This window comes from Apostichopus japonicus, chromosome 5 (genome assembly GCF_037975245.1).
Source record: "Apostichopus japonicus isolate 1M-3 chromosome 5, ASM3797524v1, whole genome shotgun sequence".
In the NCBI taxonomy this organism is placed as follows: Eukaryota; Metazoa; Echinodermata; class Holothuroidea; order Aspidochirotida; family Stichopodidae; genus Apostichopus; species Apostichopus japonicus.
The window spans coordinates 17,899,910-17,912,998 of record NC_092565.1 but is presented as its reverse complement, the minus strand read 5'-3'; the positions used below and the strand labels follow the sequence as shown (position 1 = coordinate 17,912,998).

General features: G+C 35.5%; 1 protein-coding gene across 2 annotated transcripts in view; it reads right to left on the bottom strand.

Annotated features, from left to right (window-relative positions):
• Positions 1–13,089, bottom strand: part of LOC139967900 (neuronal acetylcholine receptor subunit alpha-7-like) — a 93,721-nt gene that overhangs the window by 5,425 nt on the left and 75,207 nt on the right. For both annotated transcript variants that reach the window (XM_071972095.1, XM_071972094.1), the window contains 4 exons: positions 9,802–9,911; positions 8,994–9,196; positions 6,639–6,774; positions 2,075–2,265 (listed from right to left, as the gene is read on the bottom strand). In XM_071972095.1, the coding sequence (XP_071828196.1) occupies positions 2,075–2,265; positions 6,639–6,774; positions 8,994–9,196; positions 9,802–9,911 (640 nt within the window). The remainder of the gene's footprint in view (positions 1–2,074; positions 2,266–6,638; positions 6,775–8,993; positions 9,197–9,801; positions 9,912–13,089) is intronic.

The window sequence follows — 13,089 nt, the reverse complement described above, 5'->3', positions numbered from 1 at the left end:
TCCATTTCATTTCATTTTGAGGTTACGTTTAAAATCTTTAATTTACATGAATTGAATCTTAAACAGCCTATACCACCGAAATTTAAATTTACGGCATGCAATTTCATTTCAATATTCATAATTATCTAATGTATGCTAATGATTTTGTTATTTTACTTTAAGATCCTTTGTAAGTATAATATAAAGTAATCCTTAGAACCTATGATCTTTAAAAATATCGTGATTATACTTTTTGTAAAATGACACTATGAATAATCAATTATCACGTGATCTAGGCTTAAACTTCTTCACTTAATAATAATAATAATTATTATTATTATTATTATTTAGTGGCTTAATAATGCTTTCCTTACTATTAAACGTTTGATTACTTTTTGATGACTTTTAAATAAGTTCAAATTAGATCACGTTTGATTAATATTTACTGGCATATTGCTGCTACATGGAGGAACGACCGATGAACTTGAAGTTGGAAGAAATATAAATTTCTTATCATATTGTTTTCCCTTACCTGATGGTAAAAGGTAAAAGGTGAAAAAGAATACTTTCAAACAGGTGACAAAGATAACGGTATATCGGTGCATCCGTCCTTGTGTACAATCATACTTCTGTGCAATTAAGGATGGCAAGCGAACGAACGATGAAGACGCTAAAATGCAATAATATGCTAATTTATGCAAATGTATGCAATTAAAACCAGCCTGTCACATATCATGTTTGCGACTGCTGACATGTTGATTTCTTCGGTTTTCATAATTGTAAGAATCATCCTTGCGTGGAGTACAGCCTATATAGTGCCTCCAAACTCAGCTCAGCTATTCAACGCAAGCTGTAGATAGCAAGACAGCGTAACTGCTCCATATCTCTGATGAGTATTTTCGTTTACCGCTTATTACCGATATGACTTAGTCCTTCAAAACATACCCGGAAACCCGAAGTTGTGATGACGTCATCTACGCTCTTCGACTTTTGGTCACACAGTCACAGTCCCGATGCAAGGGGACTGTGGTTGAGAGCGGATCAGTCGTTCGGTAGTTTTTTGTTCTTAAAAAGTATTGTTCCTTCACGGCCTTTTCAGTATATGTTCCCTTTCGAGTGGAATGGTGATGCACACCCGACGATGATCACACTGTCACAGTCCCGATGCAAGGGGACTGGGGATGAGAGCGGATCAGTCGTTTGGTAGTTTGGTTTTCGTGCCCAGGTTCTTTCCTGGGACTTTTCTTAAAAAGTATTGCTCCTTAGTATAGCCTAATCCGACAATTGTTCCCTTAATCTTCTTGGTCTTTAAAGATTAGTTTACTTGGTTTGATTTCATCCTGTTCAAATGTTACCAGCAGATCTAGGAGATTATTGTTTGATCAAACCTTTAGACCTTCACCACCCCCCTCCCCCCTCTCCACCCAGCCCTACCCTATAATCCATCTTTACTGCATACATGGGAATAAGGACCATTTTTTATCTATTATATTATCCACCTAACTATACTATCATATGATTTTATCACTTGTAGCCTCGGTACGTATATCAGTAAATCGTTACCTAATATAAGGGTAACATTTGTATGTGTACATCTATGATCATCATCATTACCATTGTTTAATTTTCAGAACAATTCAAATATTTAGTATACTGATCAATGTTATTCATGTGATGAAGAGGGTCCAAACAATTCGAAGATGTCAACGTGCTTGATAGTAGTATGAAAATTGGTCGCCCTGAAAGTTTCACAAATTAGTATTAATAAAACAAAAGGAAATAGCAAATTGTAAATATTCAAAATATATCGACCTTAACGCTATTATAACTTGATTGGTGAATTTAATTACTTCTATTTTGAAGGGAAGTTTTGTTACTCTAAAAATGTTGGGTAAAACAATGATAAAAATCCACTCAAAAAGCCACTTTAAAATAATTTTTTTGCAAAATTAATGATCAAACACAGTATGCTGCTTTAAATTGATCATGTCTTGAAAGTTTGTTTAAATAAAATTAACATTTTGTTTTTAAAAGAAATGTATTCCAAGAAAGTAAGCGAAGCAAAATAAAAACACTCAGAAATATTGTTAGTTACCTAAAATAGGAACCTTGTCCGTAGGAGGCATAGATTCAGCAACGATCATTAAGAAGACAGTCTTAGATAGCATGAAGGTCGTTCCAAGATTAATCTTTCCTTGCGACGTAGGAGGCAGAAGGAACGCCAAAGAGGCCATTATTGTAATCAGACTAGCTGGCATGATCAAGTTGAAGACGTAGAACTGTGACCTTTTGGTTAGAAAGACAGAAAACAATTGTAATTATTAGCATCCATGTTATCGAGAGAAAAATAGGAGTAGGCCTAAAACATTCATATCAAAATTTCACCGAATATTGAATACTATACCAGTAGCCTATTTATTGATAGAGCTTCATAGATTTATTAATATTTTATTTGAGAGATGTGTTATAACACACTGAACATAGTACATATAATCCCCCTCTCTTCGCCACCTCACTGACTACCGACTTACCCCTCCTTCGCATCACCCCACCCCTCCCATTCAATCTGTCTTCTACTATTGACCCACTCCTTCAGAAGATACGCCTATGACCTGTGCTTTCAAAACTCTTTTTACTTTCTGTTCCAATCCAATCTGAGTTTTAACACGTTAAAGGCCATCAGCATATGTTACCCCAAAAATATGCTAGAAATTCAAAATATGGTCAGTAATGCTCAGATATCAACAAGCACCATATTGTCACTCCCAAAGCGTAAATGTCTAATTGAGCCTTCTCAGGATCTGGACATGTACGCACCATTTGTACAGGATAAGAGCTTCTAGAAAAGTATACTTTTCACAACTTCTATAGCAGTTCTTTTGGGACGAATACTAAAAAATCTTTTACACAGGTGACATGTTGACTTGAGTGTTTGGACGTGATTTTTAAATTGCTTAACGGTTAACTGGGGAATACACGCGGTATTTTCAATCAATCGTTACAAATTTTCAATTAAATGGATATATGTTTATTTTACTTATTAAATTAGATCGCAATTTATATCAGCGCATGCGCTTATAGCGTTCTACACGTCCGTTAATGAACAGGTACATATATTTACCACGCAATATGCCGAATGGTCCATTTCATATATAAGTTAAAAATCTCTAAACAGTCTCTAAACTCTCAGATAAACATCTGTAATAAATTGAGCTGATCGTTTTTCAGTTTCGTATATAGAGATAAAAGAAGATTTTCGGCGACTGTAAATTGTAAGGCCAAATACTAAGTGATAGATGTGTACATCTTAAAGAAGCCACAGCGTTAATTAAATTTGATTTATAGCTAGCTGACGGGAACAAATGGAAAAGGTTAATGGTTTTTATTTTCACGCTTTACACAGTTTTAGGTCATTCGTCAGACTTGGAGACTTGTATGTCACCTAGCGGCAGGCCATTAAATAAACGATCGAAGACCATTAACAGTATACACAAATAATTTTCATAGTATTTATTCATTGGCTGTGTAAATAGTAGGCCTACTATATAGCAAGGAGATATAGCCAAGATGCTGATTTTGGGAAGAAATGGATCTATTGCTTAGATAAATTAAACTTTAAGACGGATGTGTGTATGTATGTATTTTAGATTCTCCTGCAAGCAGGAACTCGCGAATAAGCCTCATTGGCTTATCAAAGCCGCACTAAGCTGACCGAAGTCAGTCTCTTAGATTCATATTTATCGTCCATGATTATGAATTGTCAAGTTTTATTAACTCTGTAACTGGATGACATACATTAATTTTGGAGTGACTCGAACCGGGGACCTTATGATTGGAAGGCACCGGCGTTAACCACTGTTATTAACTACTGTTAACCTCTGATACAACCACGTTGACCACGTTAACCACTGATAACCACAGATATTGCAGATCTTTGTTTTTGAACACAGTTTATGTCTATATCGCAGTTAGTAATGTACCAGAAACCAAAGGCGCCATTCTCATCTCTATCTATTAAGATTGCTCAAGAATCGGAAAATTTCCAAGTGAGATCACAAGTCATCTTGTAATAAATAAGGCTTTCCGTGAAAACCATAATTATGTTGATATTAAGTTAGGAGACTATACGTTTAGCCTTTTGGCAGTCTCAAACTAATAAATGTTTATAAATTATGTAATTAGCTTTGGTTGCTGATCCTCCCAGTTATTCTTCACTTTGACGGGTGCTAAACTAAACATTTACTGAATAATAACATTTAATGTCAGAGGGGTATATATGGCGGCGTTAAGGTGTCGTCAAACTTTTAAGATCTTTTTCTGCAATTTTGACGCAAAAAGTTGAAATGATGACATTCTGATGCTAGCGTAGTTAATTAATCATATCTGTTGCAAAAATGTTGATTTTCACGAGATTTTGAAGTGATCAATTTATGATTTTTCTACAGATTGTTGAATTGGTTATTTCAAGCGTAATTCATGCATCATTTGTATTGGAAAATGTTGAATTGGAGAAAATATTTTAAGTGATCAATTTACGATTTCGCTGCAAATTGTTTAATTGATGACATTTGATTAATAATCATTTCGTCATTTTGAAACAAAACATTGAATTCTTAACTGTTAGATTTAAGGAATTCACCATTTTATTGAAAATTGTTACCATATGAACTGAAAAATGCATTATTTTGTAAAACAAAAAATTGTTGAAATCTTTGCTGAAAGATCTTAACATGTTGACGGCACGCTAATGTTTCCATACAGGGAGGGGGAAGGAGGGGGAGGGAGGATGCGTCGTAGGTTGAGATAAAGTGGTTGTTGAAGCGTGACCATTACTTAACTTCTAGCATATTGAGGGTAAAACTGATGAAGGCGATATTTCTGTGACAGAATTGGCCGACATGAAGACTGATTATAATGTTCCTTCTATGAACAGAACATATTTGGATTGACGGAGGTCTAAAATGTTAAAATGCAACTATCAACAACTGCATGAAATAATGAAATATCAAAACAGATGTGTCTGAAACCTCACATTTCCCTATATTTGTGATGTAATTATTATTTTTTCAAAAAAATGAAAATATAAGTTTATTTTATAAAATAACATGATTCCAATGGTCATGTGATTCCTGGTTACACAATAAACATAGCACTATGGCTAACTGACATTCTATAGTAAAAGGTTGTAGTAAGTATCGCTAGGCATCTACATATGTTATATATGTTTGCATCTAGCACAGATGGAATAAAGCACAGGACTGTGCTTCTATGTGTGATCGGAGGTAGTGTACATTGTAATGATGGCGCTGTGCAAGAAGTAAGAAGCAAGAAGTTAGCGGTAAATAAAAAAAAAATGCTTGCTTCGATTTTTGTTTTTAGTACATGATATGACAGTTTCAACCACGTAATGATTTCTGCGAAACGGTCTGATGGGCATGTATAAGCAGTTCACCACGTTTCCATATGGTAAATCTGTTCTTTTACAAACCAAAACGTAAATTTGCTCTGAACTTTAATTGACAGAGTTAACGTTTGATATAGCTGTTTGAAGTAACTTTAAGCACGTTCCATTAAACATTTTTTTCAAACCGCCTACTCAAATCCAAACAGTTCCTTCTGCCTGCCATTTCGAATCTTCCCTGTTACCATGGCGACGTCACATACACTTCAATTGAAATTAAATAGAGGAGAGGTAGTAACAACTTCAAAGACCATCTTTCGGCCAATATAACATTATTAAAACATTAATTCGATCTCGGTCATGTTTTATTTAATCCATGATACTTTTAACTGGAAGATAATATATAAATAATGCTAATATTTTGATTGTTCCCATTTCAGTGTCCTTCTGGTTTAGCTTTAAAAAAAAACATGAATCGTGGATTGATCTTGCTGTGTGAATTCTAACGGTAAGCCGTTAATAGCTTTGTAACCATTTCTAGTCTCAGAATCGAACAAATCACAGAATATTGTTGGTATTGTTTGTGTGTGTGTCTGTGTGTTTGTCATGCATGAAGTTATATGTTGCTACGGTTAAGGCCGAAGAGTGAGGTTTGTGGTAGTGAATGTAATGAATGCAGTGGAATATTCGAATACCTACTCCAAATCTGAGGGGTTCTGGAACGGACTACATTCTGAAGTGACGTCACATCGAAAAACGATAAAAATCGGAAGAGAAATCGGATAGTTATCCGATAAAAGGAAACAGAGTCAATATCAAAAGTTAGGAGAGGGCTATTCCACATCGGAATGGCTCAACAGATAGCAAATCAGGTCCTTTGTCACTGTGGCTAGAAGACCCGAACGAAAAACAGGCTGTTTCGATTCCTCCGGGAAAATCGGATAGTATTCCGATAAAAAATCGGTATAGTGTGACCGGGCCTTTACGCTGTAGGTCCTGCACTGTTGGACCGCCTATCCTCACCTTGCAGTACAATGTCACTGTATAGGTCTGTTTGACCGTTGTTTTAGCGTAGTGTCTGTGTGTACGTATGATAACGCTTTCATTTATGCACATTTCGGTTCTTTCTTTGAATTTTTTTAAAATTCTTTGAAATTAAGTTTGAAATTCTTTCTTTCTCTGAAATTCTTTCTTTCTGTCTTTGAAATTTTTCCTTTCTTTCTTTCTTTCTTTCTCTATTTCTTTCTTTTTGCCTTACCTTCGATGAAAATATATTTTGAAAGTAACGTCTGTATATGGTACTCCTGGATCGTCTGGGTAATATTCCACGTTATTTAATGCCACGATTCTACTCATATCCCATTCACCGTTAGCAGTAAATGCTGATGTATCTCCTGAAAAGAGAAAGGTACAATAGTATACTGTTAATATTACAACACGCAAAGTAACAGCTGCAGGCAGCTAAAATACGACTGAGCTTAAAGCTGTATGTTACCTTGTCACGTTCTGCTCTATAATCTCCTTGTAAACTTGACACTTAATTTGCTAATGCATATGCAAATTAAATCATGGGGCTAGTTCCAACCCACTCCACAATCTAAATTAAAGGACACGTGTTGCTATGTCAATTACAAACATTTTAATTCACCACCAACCACCATTTTTTCTTTTTTCTACATCGTAATATAATGACTATATTATAGGCATTATATACATGTAACTGACTCAAAAGTTAATCATTCTTGTCTGCAATTCAAGATATAGAGTATGTTGTAAATGTTTTTATCCTCTCTTTAACACATGAATGTTGTATACTTATTTCCAGAATGTGACAGATTTCCTCCTAAAAGATATATCTTTACCACGAACCGACACTTCTAATATGTCTAAGTGATTTGATATATATCTTCCTGTCTTTGATGACGACATCATTTTAAACCAGTATACTTGCAGAGTGATCCAGAAAGAAGTGCTATACTGTTGGAAGGAATGACATGATACCGTCTCTGTCATAGTCACTGAATGTAAGTGACGTCACATTCATCTTTGCTGGTGATAGTGATACAGAGATATTTGCGAAATGTGTCGAACACCATTCTGCTTCGAGGTTCGAATCTAAGAGACTTGCCCGTTGGAATATTGAAAGTGCACAAATTCAGGTGAATTACCTAAAATGTCAGGCTACATTGTAAAAGTGTCAGTGGAGTGATGATCGGACAAGTTCATTACACTTATAGTTTATAGTTACTCGATAAAGTATAGGGGATACCGGAACCTCGATAGGTTTCAAGTAAAATTCTTCTTTGCATGTAATACTTGAATGAAAACGGAAAGATTGGTAGACGAAAATATTGAATATTGATCGAAAAGTTCATTTCTTGATTCAAACGTTTACTACGTTGTCGTATGGAAAAAAAATGTCAACCCAATAGCGGTATATCGGAGAACTGAGTTATTCATCGATCACATTTGTGTTTGTGGAATTTGAGGACGAGAGTTCCTTAACCATTTACTGCAGTTTGCGAAACAAAACTGATAATGCCTATATTTTATCCTTTAAACCTTACCATCAGCAACGTTCAGGACCAGGTCGGGCTTGGTGAAAAAAATATGAAACAAGGCCCCTTTTTAAAACCTACATTTTTAGAATAATAAGAAAATGCGAAGAAAATTATGAAACTAAGACTACGTCATTCCTTATCCTATCAATTGCCCTCTTCAACAGTGTTGTACTCACAAATCTCCCTTACCCCCACCCCACCCACTTTAGTCAGACTAACTTACCATATGGATATGGCCGTGTTTGTCAAATGATAACTGGATTATGAAATTTACCTATCACATTGCTATACATTCGTTGTACCACCTTAAACAGAAATAAAATATAGAACATTGTCCTCGTGAAGTTTCTCTACCACAGCCTTGTTATGTTTATAAAAACATAAAAGTGATTGTACAAGACAGGAGGAATAAAGGAATGAATTTGATGCATTCATTTTAGTCATGAAGCGGATATACAGTCCGTTACGAAGCGTTCTGCCAAAGGCAGCTCCATCTGAATAGCCACATATGTTGTAGTTTTCATGTATCTCTCCTTCCCTCCACCCCCCACCCCCCCCCCTCTCTCTCTCTCTCTCTCTCTCTCTTTCGTCTCCTTTTTTCTTGAGGGTATGTCTTTTCTCATTGTTTTTTACTATACACTTTCTTGGATTCCTGCATAAGAGAAGAGGAGGGGCTGCTTGTTCCTGCAATAAATATATACTTACTACTCTTGATGACCCGCACGACTCATTGTACTTTCAGTTTATTTCTTACTTTTAATGTAGAAATAAACTGAAACTACAGACGGGATCACATTACGTTAAAATCGAAGTTTTTGTCTTGGAGCGGTGACAGATTGGATTAGGTTAGAGAGCGATGGAGGAACGATAAGAGGAAAAAGGCTTTTGTGCATCATGTCTTCTTGCAAAAGTCAAGGAGCTAAAAGCGAAAAGATAAAAAATGCGTGTAGGGGTAAGGGAGAGATTAACTCCCCCCCCCCCCTGTGTCCCTGCAAGTCGGCTGCTAACGTATTATACTTCTTTAAAAGAAAGGAATCAAACAAATACTAAACCTGATCCGTTGATTACTAATTCATTGCCATCGTGAGACCAGGGACCGAATTTCATCTCGCAAAGTTGTACATCAAATGGGAAAAAGCGGACATCCAATAAACAGAAGCTACGGAAGTTGACGGGAGAGGCCCAAAGGACTTCTCCGCTGAAGTCGACTTTTACGATGGTATCTTTTAAAAATTTATGGTAAAGCTGGTCAGCACTGTCGAGAAAAAAAATAAGGAATACACAGAAATTTTCAAGAGCAGTTAATGCCGAATTGTGTTTATTTTCAGGTTTTTTTTTCAATATTCAAACAATCTTCTAACATTAGTAAAATAATAGTTCAATACAGATAAACTGCATTCCTTCTATAATTGTCAACGGTTTGGTATATTAACACGTGACTCTTTCCCGTTGATATTTTGAGTTTAAATGCTATCATTTGCTGGCCTATAGTTCAATATTTTAGAGATGCTTTGCAATAGGTTGACAAATAATAACGTCTATTGAGTTTTCTTCTTTTACAATATACGGTACCTGTAATTTACGGTTAGTTCAATATCTGTGAATTTTCACAACATAAAAGAAATATGTAATATTGCGAGGAAAAAGAAACAATTGCATTCGATTTAAATTCCCGACCGGTATGATTTTATTAAATTATTAAATAATATTATAACCCACCATATACTCTCAATTTTACGTTAGCAATAGTTACTGCAACGCCTTACAATGTAGCACATTTGATCAACAGGACTAAAAAAATTGTGAACTCCATTTATCCTGTTTTAAATTTATTATGAAATACTTTTAATATGCACTCACTTGTTGTAGAAAAATAAATCGGGCAGCCATATTTTATTGGAAGATACTTTGGTCTTTTTGAGGCCTTCGTAATCTGACGGATCCCATCTCATGTACTCATCAGTCCAGATCTGCAATAAATAACAGAAAAAAACAATAGAATTATATAATGATACTGCCAATTTCAACAAATACGTCATCGAGTTTGGTTGGATATACTAGACTGACGGTCTATCTAACAGAACGTTTGACTAGGTCTGCTATCATTTCAAGTCAATTAGTACAGTAAAACTCGACAAGGATAACTATGTCTGAGGCTCGCAATATTAAAGCTACAATATTTACGGAACTCTAATTGTATATGTTTTATATTATGGAATGGCGCCGTCCATTTACTGTCAATGTTGGATCAGAGTCCGGATATATAGCTATGAACGGTTCTGCTTTGGCTATCGAGATGTTCGTCTGAATCTGACGTTGGTCAATTCAACTTATGATGTCATCAAAACCGATAATTCTGCCGAATATGATTTATAATGTGGTATTGTATAAAAACGTTTGCGTGAGCAGTGAATTATTATCAAAATGTTCAATATTGTGAATGGTTACGTACATTATATGTTTCCTGGTAAATTTGAACACATCTTTATGAAAGAGCGCCACCATTTCGGGGCCACTATTGATTTATTTTTCGTTTCGAATGTTACTGTATTCCAAATTTGTCGAGGTGACAGTTGACGTCATAGCTTGCTGAAAGGAAGAGATGTTACGTTACAGTGCTGTTTAAATGATGACGTCAGAGTAGCTCCCAAAGCCGATTTCGAAGTTCGAACTAGCAGGGCTGACAAGTTAGTATACGGCAACAGAGTGATTGCAGTCAAAATTAAAATGAGCATGGGACTAACTGAACAGTATTGCCTAAGTGATAAACTGTCAGACCGGAGCGATTTAATTCGTCGCTGCTTGATTACAACAGCTTTTTATGGCACAGACGAAGCTGTGCAAAGATAATTGATATCTGAATATCATGCGAAATGTTAGCATAATATATATTTTTTTTATATATTTCATCGAATTCGTTTACAATTTTTCTTCGAGACATTTCCCCGATATCACATTTTGGTTAATGTCTTCCTGAGGGTAGATCTACGTTTTTGCACGGTTCCTTTTCATTTGTTTTCCTTGTCCCTCTTAAACCCTCAGAAGAGCACATTTTGAAAGTTCCTTAAAATTTGTGGCCTTGCAATGTTTCCATAGTAATCCAATCAAAGTTGATGGCTTCGGATTTAGGCTCTCTCGTGTGAACACTTTAGCTCGGGCTTAGGTTATAAACTTCCCTCTACAAAGACGATCAGTCTTGCAATTAAAGAATTTCTCGATTTCCCAAAATTGCCACGGCTTAAATGGCTTACGATTCTCTCTCTTATCCGACGGCGCCCCTCTACACTGTATTAAATAAAGAGCGAGTGTAAACCATTATAGTTACTGGACCTTCTGTAAAACTAGTTTAGCGGAAGTCAAAGTTTACTTTTACTTATGCAATAGGGAATAACTACTTTAGATGTTTGCCTTCAATGTATTGGGAATTGCATCAACATTGCAGTACTTGAATAGTTTTGTTAATATATCATTTATACTCTGTTTTCTATGAAATTTTCAATTTAATCGAACGAAAATTGAATGACATATCATATTTTCTTCAGGTCTGTCAGTTTCATATGAATAACTATAACCTCTATTTTATCAGCTCTGTCTGCTGAATAACATCTGAAAATGAAAACAATATTTTGTGATATCCCTAAGACTGGCAGTTAAAAATGTTTGAATACGTTTGGTGTCAGAAATTCAAACATAATTTGTAACATTTCTAGAGCTACGCTGAATAACTCGTCGAATGTTGGGTCACGTGACAAGGTGACAGGGGATCGAAGGATAAATAACAGTTGAGGGGTGTACTCCCTTGTCAACGCGAAACTTTCTACAATATGGTTAAAAAAACGAAGAAATTTGAAGAGGCAGTCGTGTTCAATGTCTCCCTTAGACCGTTGGTGATATATATAATAATTCATATTTAAACAAAAACAAAGACATGTGAGTGATGACGTCATTGAAAAATCGGACTGGAAGAAACCAGAATGTCTGACAATGTTTTTTTTTTTTTTTTCAAGTCAATAATTAAAATGTCAATAGCTTAACGAAATTAATTGTGGCTAATGATTATAGGTAAGATTCAGTAATCGGAGCTCTTTTTACATAAATTGTCCACAAACCTTGAATTGACTAAATTGTTTAATTCGCATTTCTACAATTACTGCGATGATAATGTGAATATCGTATTTTGAATAAAGTTATCTTTATTCTGCAGGAGCTACGAATAATTTTTTTCCACTTATTTCATATTCTCGGTGAAGACGTGTCAAGGCCTACCACACTCGTATTTGGTTCCTTAAAGTTTTCATTCTGTAATAATGCAATTTAAAAGCGTAAGAACATTTTAGCCTAACGCAAGCCAGCTGCCGTAATATTGTCCGTCGATCACATGTACATGAAACGGCTGAAACTAAAAGCCAATTAAATTCCTATCAAACAAACCAGAGGGTACGTTTGTCCTTGTAGTGCTAGGTGGAAGCACCTCGCAATTGCTAACCTTTCACTGTATATGTCAATAGAAGAGCTAAGAACACAGTATTTAATCAAGACGTTTAAAGCTGTGTATCTTGCAATAAGTCATACATTTTGCATGCAGAGACCGAGTAATATCTGCGACTACTTTGATATATACCAATCTAATAATAAGGTCTATACAGTTGTTACATCCGTTTGGTCACACCCCCAATGAAGGAAGTATTTGAAAGTAAGAAATTCCTGCACTGTGTCCAATAAAAGAATAATGTTATGTTTATAGACTTGCAACCTTTTACATAACTCCATGGTTCTGCAGAAACCTGTACGTTTTATCGCGTATGGTGCCACCAATTTTTTTGCTACGTTTAAAACAACCTTGTATTTGATTGTTCTCTAGAGTAAGCCAACATATGTCACCAACACAGGACAAGCATTGTCCTAAACACGTAGCAAAGCCTACAGTGGAGTGACGGCCTTCCTTACTGGTTTCGAACGGTGTCCATAGCCTAGTGGTTGGGGTGTCCGTATATAAAGCGGTAGGCCCGGGTTCGAATCCCAGCGGAGGCTCGAAGTTTTTCACTGTTCTGTATTTTCCAACTCATGAAGATCTCGAATGTATATGTTTAAATACATATATTATATATTTTGTAATAATATATATAAACTTAAAATTATAAAGGTTGT